Genomic DNA, 11612 nt, shown 5'->3' with positions numbered 1-11612 from the left:
TGATTATGAATATATAATAATTCATATGTATTTCTATGGGGTCAGTGACAAAATCACAATCACTATACAATTTCTATCATCTTACGTCTTTGAAATATGAAAACTAAATTTTTAAAGCTTTCCAATAATATATAGTTTGTCAAGATTATTTCAGGTTTATAGGATATGTAATAATAAATATGCAATAACACCTTAGGCCCACCCGTTGGCCCGTGACATTTTAGGAAATTACTCATCATTCTTTTTGTAAAATGTGTGTCACATTTCTAAGATTTCTGGGTCTTTTTCTGAGAAAAAAAATAGAAGAGAAGCAGGAGACTTTTCATTTGCTTTTTTATATCTCATTATTTTCAAGAGAAACGAAATATCAAAGATATATCATCTGTGATTCTTCTTATGGGTTTCTTATTCAACAAAAAATCTCATGCAAGACTTTTTCTGTAACTGTTTGACTGTATTAAGCAATCGCTACCCACGTGCTAAAGATTGCCAACGCAAGCCTAATGCCAGCGACTGTGCCTTCTAAAGCTGAACTTTGTCCTTTTAAGATACTCAGAAACCCCCCCCTAGCGTGTTAGCATTATCGCTCTGCTCTTTCGATCTCTTGTTCTCTATCTCTCAGTTTCTCCACAGAGAAATTCAGACATCCCTGAGATGCGTGCTCACGTTGGCCAGCCCGGCTGCTGCTTTGAGTTTTATTAAGAGTGACCTTCAATATGCCTCAGCTTTCTGCAAAATGTCGCTAGTGGCGTTCGGGCATCGGGAGGTCCTCTGGTTTCCCAGACTGTCTTAAAACGCCGCTATCTATTTCCTTGCATTGTTTTGCTTGAGATCGTTGCAACTGTCGGGGGGGGGTGGGGCATGAGCGGGTTCATCGCACGGTTCAGAAGTCTGGAGTATTTTTGTTTTAGATGCTCATGTTTTCTATCGAGGGATCCCGCTGACAAAGCGTCACAGAATAGACCTCAATCAGATATGCTACTTGTGAGCCAAACTTCTGTTAGTGTAGCTGAAGGGCGCAAGTATATACACCCGAATCTAATATACTGTTACCGTGATTTTAAATGACTCACACTGTGAAATATCATGTGGTACCCCCATCTAATCAACAGCGATGCCAGAATATAAGGATTCACTTGACTTTGTTTGGAAACTGTAAACAACTAAATTGTTGTGTCTAGGTTTTTCTTCATCTAGACGTATTTGGGAATCACCTCGCTTTATTTTCTCATCTCTGTGAAATAACGTTTGGCAGCCCTGCTCACTGACAGCCGTGTTGATATATCTACCGTGGTAGCAACATCTCAACCAGCTGACACATTTCACTGTTGCATGGTATGTACTGTCACACAGCCCTGCCCCTCATATCCATATGAAACTTGCAATTTGCATGCCATTAGAAATGCCATGCATAATCCGTTTCGGTGACCCCAAGACCTCACCAAAGTGATTTTCCTCTTTTAAAGGCCCAAACACAGACTCAGACTCATGCTAATTTACTATTTCGCATTTCCAAAGGGTTGGTTTTTCCAATGCAACATTTCCCCCAGGTCACAGTAGATAAGACTGTTTTGGCTCCATGTAATCTGGCCGCGATGTGAATCCGTCCGAAAGTGACCTTAGACACGTGCCCGTATTGTTACGCAACTCCGAAGCACCTGACCTTTTACATTTCTTATTTATAGCTCAAGCTAATTCTTCGAATGCATTGCCTGTCCCGTATACACACAGTCCGTAATTACGAGAAACTCTAATCAACTTTACCTTGTCAGGTCTAAATTGGAAATGTTCATTTCTTCAAGCTAATTGCTAGGCAACTGATCACCATGGACTTATCCAAGGCCATTAAGTGCTAACGCAACGGAGCTAGCAGTAGCTATAGAGGGCGTTCTGAAATGTGAAAGTGTTTGTCTTCAGTTTGTTGTGTTTATTAGGTTCGAGTGACTCATGAGGTTTGTCAATGCCAGTGTTAATTTCACAGGAGAATAATGAGATTTTGCAGGATGTGCGTACCAAGGCTACTTTGACAGCTCAGAAAAGCCGAACTTCTCAAAGGTTTGAAAGCTCATTGTTTAGAATTTGGGAAGTTTCTGTATGGTTATCCTTGCACCTGCCTGGACTGATAATTGAAGGGTAGGAAGTGGAATGTTAAGATATACTGTTTAATACAACTCAGCAAGCAATGGTCGTCATTTCACAGTCCAGGTTAACTTTAGTCTGGCTATGAGTAAACTATAGGCAATCAGTTGTTATCGCAGAAAGAAAGACACATAAATGCAGCAAACATGTTGGTGAAAGCATTTAAAAAGTGTCAGAGAAAGACACAAGAACATTTAGCACTACAACATGCTCAATATACTGTGCTATATAAGCATTGTCACAAGTTTCTTAACTCTTTCCCTGCCATTGATGAGTTTTCTTGTCAATTAAGAGAAAACATTTGCATAATTTTTTTTGCATAAAAACATTTGCATAAAAAAACATTTGCGTGTTCCTGATGAATTTTAATGTTAGCCTGCAATTATCCACTAGATTGCGCTCTTACCCAACTTATGAAAAGAACTGAAGCCAAAAAGTTATTTAATGATTTTAAACTCTGTGTATGTTTTGATAATCATTCTCAATCTAATTTCTAACAAAATTCCTTAACAAAATATGCTAATTTTTTTATTTTTGAATAAAAATAACCATATTTTAAGAGTTTATAAGCAGAGAAAAACATTTAGATAGGATGAAATGTTTTTAGGATGAAAAGAAAATTTTCCTGGAAGGCATTTTGTAAAACTTTTGTGAAAATCACAAAAAATACTGGTGGGCAACTTTTTTAAAAATGGCTTGCGCGGAATGAGTTAAGGCATAGTAATGAATAGGTTATTTGCATTTTGCGCGGGAATAGAAGATCGGATTAATATCCGTTTAGCCGAGACTCATTTATGTGGTCAAATTAAAAAATATATCAGTTTTAATAGCCAGATAGCTATCTGATCAGAGAAGTGTCCAGGTGTAAATAGCCCTATAATGATGGCTTGAATGTTAAATAATGAGAAAAAATATAATAAAAAGGACATTTCAAATGTAACTTTTGTAATGGTGAAAAAACGGCAAAATAATTTCGGCCTTTGGTTGAGTATTTCATTTTATTCAGCTTCGGCCAAGATGTTTCCTTTCAGTGTTATTAAACTAAGTATTTATATTTAATTCTGTGTAATATTAAACTGTACCTGTCAAAATGATTTGCAGGATTCGGGTTACCATGTATTATTAGTTTTGAGCTGTTGGTATCTGGGGAACACAAACCTGGCTAATGTCACAACTGGCCAATCAGAATAAAGCATCCCAACGAGTTGTGTAATAAATAATTATAACGTAAAAAATAAATGGATTAAAGTGATTCAAACCGATGCCATTGTAAAACTATTTATGGCTGATTCATTTAAAAAATCAACTCATTTATGATTCTATGCGTCATGGTGTATGTCTGACATTGTTTGCAACCCGCAAATATAACTTAATAGAAAGATGTGGTGTTTGTTTATTGTCTTTGTACTGTTCCACTGTAAGGACTGTGTGAATGACATCCAATTCATACGACAAGCTCACTAAACCATCATTTCTAGTGCCACTTCTGCTGCTATTGATTCAGTAGTGTCACATTCCTGTCAATGTTCCATCTGTTTTGGGTAACCAATATAGACACTCATAATCAAAATCATAAGGTTTTTTTAATGCATCCAGCTTTTAGCCTCATTGTTATTGCCTCATTCGTTGCAAATATACAGTTTGTTATTTGGACGTTCATATCAATAAACCTCTCAATGTCAAACGGTCATTTGTAATCTTGTAATGTGCACTGTGTTCCAATGCCACTGATCAATGTAAGTTTAACATTTACAGTCCTCCCATCAGAATGTCTAATTGAACATCTACCTCCGAACGATTCCCTTCAATCGTTTGGGATTTTAGCCTCCTGCCTGTTCGCTTCCAATGTTTAACATCTCAGGGAAGAGTTGAAGTATGAAGACGCTCATTTGCGAGATTGAAGAACACTAGAAATGATTGCAGAATGATCGTGATTAAGGGTCAAATAGGAGCTTAATGACTTTCGAGTGGCTCATGGGATTGAATATGAGGCCAGCTGAATCTTGATTGATTTTTGCCTTATGGTTCAATGCTCTTAATAATGTACACTGTAAAAAATTAAAAGTTGATTAAACTTAAAAAAATAAAGCAACCAGCTGCAAAGCATTTTTGAGTTTACTCAACTTCAGTGGTCGAAGTTCATCCAACTACCAGTCCAACTCAGAGAAATGAGTAAGCACAACTACGGAGTTCCTGAAGTTCAGTAAACTCAAAAAAGCTTTGCAGCTGGTTGCTTTATTTTTTTAATTTAACTCAACTTTTATTTTTTTTTGTTTATTCAACTTAAAATTTTCTTCTAACCTAATTTTACATACTATTTTGTCACCCAAATTATTATATGGCCCTGACATTATAAGAATCCAAATGCAGGGATTACTGTAAATGCAATGCAAAGACTTTCAACATTACAAACATTTTTTATTCAAACTTTGCAAAACACATTTTCTGTGGTACAGAAATTTTAATGTAAAGTTCTATACTCTAATCATCAACATGTAAAGTTCTACTATCCTCCAATCTTGCAATGCTTTTAAAGTGCTGGCATTATACAACACAAATTATTTTAAAGTGCTGGAGTAAAAACATTTGTCTTTAAGTGCTACAGTATCAAGCTTAAAATGCTGATAAAACAGTTACAACACACCTTGAATGGTATTTTAAAATGTTGTCTTACATTTAGCACATCCATGCAACAAACTTGCTAAAGTAATCAAGTAACAAACTGTTAAAACAACATTTCACCTTACATTAAAACTCAAATCTTAAAGGGATACTTCACCGATTTAGCATTCAGCTTTGTATCTGTAGAAACCCGGCAGTATTACTGAATGACCATGTTTCCCTCCATCATTTCCCCCTGAGAGGAGAGATATCTGCATTTTGGTTCTGCAAAAAAGTCCTCCGATGATGCAAAAATCGTCATATTACATCATCGGAGGACTTTTTTGCAGAACCAAAATGCAGATATCTCTCCTCTCAGGGGGAAATGAGGGAGGGAAACATGGTCATTCAGTAATACTGCCGGGTTTCTACAGATACAAAGCTGAATGCTAAATCGGTGAAGTATCCCTTTAAGTTTCTGAACGGGAAGAACTGGAAGAACAAATTAGTGCTTGCCTTGCTTATTGACTGCAGCTACATAGACATTACTTTGTTTTTGAATGACTGGACCCGTTGTGAGCACTGGGGGTCAAGGCCAATAAACACTTTTTGAATAGTTTCAAAAGTGTATTTAAGTTCTTTGGGATAGTTCATGTTCAGGCAGTAAATCAACCCAAACAGGAGAACAACAGCAGTGGGAAGGTCTTGGACATTATCCAGCACAACTAGCTCCTCAAGAACAACAGATAGACACCTTACATTTGGACTGGAATGGATGGTACCAACATTGTCTTTGACGATACTTAAGATGCCCATCTTCATCCCCTTTGTGTATTGGTCTTCTGGCTCTGTGTCCTGGAGTAAAAAGCAGCATAAAAACAGGGTTAGTAAATTTAATTTCTCTTAGTTTATATCTGCTGTATTCATATTCTTGTACACTCTTTAATTTTATTTATTCTTTACTATTGCTACACTTTTTTAATCTCATGAATGTGTACTTTATTGTTTTCACAGGTTGAAGATCAGAGGGAATGTCTCAATATCAAGTTTTTCAATGTCTCAATATTGCGAAACAGTAATATTCCATTGTGTTCGCTTTGGCATAACACTTAATGAATTTGTGCCCTCAGGTGAAATCAGACTGATCACTGAGAAAAATTAAAACGGTAACACTTAACAATAATGTTTCATTAGTTAAACGGATACTCCACTCTAAAGTGAAAATTCTGTCATCATTTACTCACCCTCATGTTGTTTCAATCCTTTATGAATTTCTTTCTTCTGCTCAACAGAAAGGAAGATATTTAGAAGAATGTCAGTAACCAGACAGTTTCATGGTCTCATTGACTTCCATAGTATATATTTTTTCCTACTATGGAAGTCAAAAAGACCAGAAACTGTCTGGTTAATGACATTCTTCTAAATATCTTCCGTGTCTTGACTTTTTGACTCGTTTAGAAGCGTCTCTTGACTGCTTCAGAATGGAGGTCAAGGGCCATGCACAAACATGTCATTAAAACAACACTTAACGTTCATTTTCAAAACTGTGCTACTCACCGAGTGGTTCGTGGTGTTTGTTGATGATTAAAAACAAGTAGTGTAGCAAAATACAGTTGCTGTCGTGTTTAATATATTTGTTTTTAATCATCAACGAACACCACGAACCACTCGGTGAGTAGCACAGTTTTGAAAATGAACGTTAAGTGTTGTTTTAATGACATGTTTGTGCATGGTCATTGACTTCCATTCTGAAGCAGTCAAGAGACGCTTCTAAACGAGTCAAAAAGTCAAGAGACGACCTATTGTCAAAATTTCAATGTCCATCACTGTAGTTCATCCAAAACAAACCAGAAATGAGACTCAAAGTGTTAAATACCAGAATTATCCTTTAAGCATTACCAAGTATTAAATAAACTTTTTTTTACCATCACTTTGTCTCCTAATTTCTCTTTTCCCTGCCCTGCCTCATGTCAGATAAAACAGTTAGTTGATGCATCTTCTTACCAGGCAAGTCCTCAGAAAGTTTCCTGATTTTTCTCTCATAAACACCGGGAGCCCTTTGAGAGCTGTAGCCTTTCTATGAGCAAGGACATCAGAGGTCTGAAAGACAGAAAAACAAATACAGATAAAATTATATACATGTTATATCCAACCAGAAGCAGAAATAACGCTCCAAATGTAAGTTTTACTGGCAGAGGTTTTCTTTTCGAGAAATCATCAAACTTTCATGTGGACTTTGTAACTTTGCAGATCGATTGCATGCACAAATACCTACATTTCACATTAAAAAAGGGGTAGCATCCAAAAATATCATGTTAGTTCACTTTAACCAGAGATTCTTGAGAGAGATTTGATAAATACCTGATTATCAAGTTGGTCCAGGAGGGTTTTCATTTCCTCTCCATATGCTCCACCACGGGCTCTGTACAGCTTGATCATCGGTGATGCATATTCATCCAAAGATGAGAAAAAGGTACTCTTCAGGTTGGTTTGAGTAATCCGGTAAAACTCAGCAGATACCTTTAAAAAACATAGTTAACAGTAAGAATAAAGTCTACACAATGTAAAAAACACAAGTCAATTCATATTTAAAAACTCACCTGATCTTCCAAAAACAATGCTGGCCATTCCCTTAGGACATCAGCCACAAGAGGTTCTTTGTCGACTATTTCCTTTCTTCTCAGTGGGAATGTCAGTTCCATTTTTGAGTCAACAAATGCCATGTTGAGATGTTTCTTCTTTAGTTCCTCCTGTAGCGCATCTCTTTCCTTTTGTAGAGAATACTCAGTCTCCCCAATTGGAATGTCTGGGAGGAAGTTTATCTCACATCTCTTTGCTTTCTTCAAGCGTCTAGAATCCTCACTCGCTCTTCTCTGGTTTACAGCGACTTCGGAGCAACCTACTGATCGTAGTTTCTGGCGGTAGTTGCCAACCTTATATTTGATGCTCATAGTCCAGCTGTGATAACCTGTTCCTGAGCCCCGATCTTTGAGACATGGATGCTTTTGAACCAATGCAGCAGACACCGATTCCAACTCTTGATTATTTGGATAAGCTTTGAATGAAAAAATAGCTTGAGCTATGGCATCCAAGATATCCATTTTCATTTCTCTTGGTATTGTGAGCAGTGTTCCATCTTCTTTAAATTTCTCATTCCCTTTGGCAAGCCGTAACTCGACATCATACGTGAATTTGGGAATCGGGAAAGTAGAGGGCCACTGAGAACTTTCACGCTGTCTCATAGTAAAGGAAGGAGAACTCTGGTTTGAGCTGTTGGATGGGGCTGACACACTGGCAGTGTCTAAAGAGGAAATGGAGATCTCTGTTTCAGATTCTTCAGGTAGATTCAAGAGTATCTTCAGCACTGCTCTATCTGGTGGAAGCTCTGTTATATTGGTCAAGTTACAGAGTTCATTCCCGAACTCTGGATCCTCAAATTGAATCAAAAAGTCAACCTTGATTTCGAGCTTTTCTTGAAGAATTCTTTTCAAGTGTTCAACTGAAGTGAGATTTTCCAAAATATCCAACCTCCTAATATTATCAGGGGCCAACACAACACGCAGCCGCATATTCTGTAAGAAATAATTAAACAATTATACTACATCAAGTAGAGGGCAAAACTTATAAATATGTGCCAAAAACATTATATGATTTAAAGGGATAGTTCAAAGGTGAAAACTTTCATAATTTGCTTAAAGTTCAAATAAAAATACAATGACCCAATTTTAATGGAGGCGGTGTGGCTATGTGAAGAACAATTAATGGAGAAGGAACTTCTTTAGTGCAATCATGTTCTTTCCCTGAATTGTATACGAGGTGAGAGGTTGGAAATCATTAAGGTCCTCTGGCTCAAGTATTTCAATTGTGCTTGTTTCAGAAACCTCATAGCACCTATAGTGTTCAATGTACCATGACGAAAGCCTTTTGCAAAGGAAGGAAACTTTGTTAGCATTCACTAGTACACTGAGAATTCTGAAAAATTCAGGCAAGCCACTGCATTGACCTGAAGACAAAATCATGCCTTCACTGAAGTGAATTCCATGCAGATGTACATCAGACGCGAAAGACAAAACTTCTTTGTGTGGGTATTTTTTCTGAAGTGCAGTCTTCTGTAGCACTTCTAATGTACACGTTCTTACCATTTTCACATTCTGCACAGACAAGGGTAAAGAAAAGAGACTTGGACCATTGAGGAAATGGGCCATCATAAGCTGATGCTTAGTTGCCAAAGTGAGAGGAATGTTTTTGAAATTGTGGACGTCACTCACCACACCTTTGAAATAGCTATGCTTGGCCTCAAATCTGATTGTCCAGAGCTCGACTAATGGCCCAAAGCAGCGAATCAAGTGCGGATAGTGCTCCACATAGTGGTGTTTTGGTCGCAATTTAAGGTTTGGGAATGTGTCTTTGAGTAGTTGTCGGTGTTCTAAAGTTTTTCGTTCTAAAAAGCATAGGGTTGCTTCTGAGAACTGGCCTGACATTACCAACTCCACTATCTCTCTTAAGTCCATCAAAATTTCCCAAGCAGCCTCAGAATTGGTTACAAGGTGACCAATCATTAAAGGTAACAAGCGTAGCAATGCCCAATTCTCGTGGCCATTCCCACCTATGGTTTTCTTAGAAAAGCTGGACTGGGAAATTACTTGGGGTCTGTTCACTCTGTCTGAGTCCTTGTAAGGAAAGGATTTAATACAGTTGTTCAGAGTAAGAAGAGTAAAATGTCCCTTTGAGATGAGTTCTTTCAAGCAAATTGATAACTCGAATGGGACAATTCCCTCCAATGTGTCATGTAGGACATCTGGTGGAAATCCAGTTATTGGGTGAAAGAAAGAAAGGTGCTTACTGAGGACACATTCTTTTTTTACACCAAGTTTGCTCTGAAGCTCATGGTGGTCTCTCAGTTCATCTGTAATGGAGTTGTGCTGTTCAACGGTTCGAAGCTGAAAAAAACTTGCATCTTGTTTCTGTATGTCATCTTTGCTGACTTGGCAAAATCTACACAGGTTCTCTGCTTGAAAGCTTTCTTGAAAGCCAGCAAGACCGTGAGCCCCAAGATTGTCAGCACACACACAAAACACTGTTCCTCTAAGATGTGCATTCAGAGCTTCAACAAAGACACCTTGCTGCTCCAGGTCTTTCATGTCTTTTAAGAGTGGATCGAAAAATTTGTCAAAGCCAAAATTTTTTACATCATTGCTCTTTCCAAGTAGAGCCAGTTGTATTGAGGGCAGTGTAGAACGGAATTTTGCAGGCAAATTTAGAAGCACCCAATAAACAGCTGTGATCTTGTGAATCTTTTTCGAAGTGCCCAGGGGATTGCAAACCTCAAAATCATCAATGTAAATACCCACTGAAAGGCAATCACTTTGAACACCTAAAAGTTGGTTTGCTTTGTAGTACTGCCCACTACGAGTAGATGTGTAATGTCCTGGTAACTCATCCTCTACAAAAACAGCCCTTTCCAAGACATCTGCTCTGTTGAGTAACACTTGAAGAACTGTCAACACCGAGACATACACAAAGGTATTTTGATGTAGCCTATCATAACGGTACTCCACCGGATCAATTACTTGAAAATGTTCTTTAAAATAAGCATTCCTTCGATAATCTGTTGAGAGTGTACCCTTCTTTGCAGTGGCTGTAAAAACAGGATTTGTTCTAAGCACTTCTGCTGATATCAAATCAGAAAGCTCCTCTGCCAATGAATCATCAATGTGGCTTTCGTATTTCCTTAAAATTTCCCTGATCGATTGTTTTGCTGCATGACTAGATAAGGAAACAATATCACTCATCCAACTTAATATTTCCTGAGTTGCACTTTTTGAAACATGCAATATTGTCTGCATATAAAGGATCAATGATGCAAGTTTGCTCTCTAACCTTGTATAATCTACGGGCTCTGAATACGAGCTTGTTTCAGGTCCAGAAAGAGTTAAAGGAACAGTGCTATCTGTAACATTTGACTGTTGATTTGGTATATGATCTCCAGTCTCTTCCAACCAGGATTCTTCATTGCTTTCCAAATCATCCGTTTGAAATGTAACAGAAGAGCTGAAATCTTTAAAACCTTGAGACTTGTGTTTACGAGCTATGTGGCTACTAAAAGTTGAAAGGACATTGGTTGTCAGCTCACAATCTTTGAAAGGACATTTGACTGTGTCGTGTTTCTTCAAATGATTCCTGATATGGTTTAAAAACTGAGATGGTTGACAAACATCTTTAAAATCACATAACTCACATGAAAAATTAAAGTGCTCTTTAACTGCAGTAGTCTGTTTGTGTGCTCTTGACAAATGTGATTTTAACGCACCTACAGTTTTGAAAGTGCAGATGCAGTCAGTATACAAGCAAGGCTGCTGCCAGGATCGTCCTTGATAATGGTGAAATCTGTAGTGTTTCAAAAGGACCTCTCTGCTACTGTGGGCAAATTTGCAAAACTTACACTGCATTCCAAATCTATAAAAAGAAGAAGAATTAGTTAGAGATGTGCAATGTTACATTTCTACAAAATTAACATTAAAGGTAATTAACTAAGAATGAACAATACTTGTACAGCATTTATTAATCTCAGTGTTAATTTCAACATTTACTAATACATTATTACAATCAAAAGTTTTATGTGTTAACATTAGTTAATGCACTATGAACTAAAACAAACAAACAATGAACAACCGTTTTTTTATTAACTATTATTAAAGATTAATAAATACTGTAAAAAATTAATTGCTCATTGTAAATTTATACATTTACTAATGTTAAAGAACGAGACCTTAATTTACAGTGTTACCATATACTAGGGCTGTTCCGAATACCATTTTTTGAGCTTTGAAGCTCTAGTAGAAATCAAATCAAATATTCGAAGCTTCGGAAGG

At 37.2% G+C, this 11612-nt stretch overlaps 1 protein-coding gene across 1 annotated transcript; it reads right to left on the bottom strand.

Moving 5' to 3' along the window:
• Positions 1-5210: 5210 nt before the first annotated feature.
• On the bottom strand, positions 5211-11403 carry LOC135741169 (uncharacterized). Its single transcript, XM_065259837.2, has 5 exons — positions 11051-11403; positions 7341-8312; positions 7102-7260; positions 6745-6840; positions 5211-5595 (listed from the first exon to the last, which is right to left on the bottom strand). The coding sequence occupies exons 2-5, from the start codon at positions 8307-8309 to the stop codon at positions 5275-5277; spliced, it is 1545 nt and encodes a 514-aa protein (XP_065115909.1). The 5' UTR covers positions 8310-8312; positions 11051-11403; the 3' UTR covers positions 5211-5274.
• Positions 11404-11612: the final 209 nt, after the last annotated feature.

The sequence above is a fragment of the Paramisgurnus dabryanus genome, chromosome 24, assembly GCF_030506205.2.
Source record: "Paramisgurnus dabryanus chromosome 24, PD_genome_1.1, whole genome shotgun sequence".
Classification (NCBI taxonomy): domain Eukaryota; kingdom Metazoa; phylum Chordata; class Actinopteri; order Cypriniformes; family Cobitidae; genus Paramisgurnus; species Paramisgurnus dabryanus.
The sequence above is the reverse complement of the archived record's forward strand: the minus strand, read 5'-3'. Positions and strand labels throughout refer to the sequence as shown.

What these genes read in the sequence shown, in the direction of transcription:
- LOC135741169 (XM_065259837.2), bottom strand. Translation starts at nt 8,309, where the DNA reads ATGCGGCTGCGTGTTGTGTTGGCCCCTGATAATATTAGGAGGTTGGAT. An exon ending in CATTGTTTTTGGAAGATCAG is followed by an intron (nt 7,261 to 7,340) that starts GTGAGTTTTTAA and finishes TGTTTTTTAAAG; the next exon opens with GTATCTGCTGAGTTTTACCG. An exon ending in ACTTTCTGAGGACTTGCCTG is followed by an intron (nt 5,596 to 6,744) that starts GTAAGAAGATGC and finishes TTTTTACTCCAG; the next exon opens with GACACAGAGCCAGAAGACCA.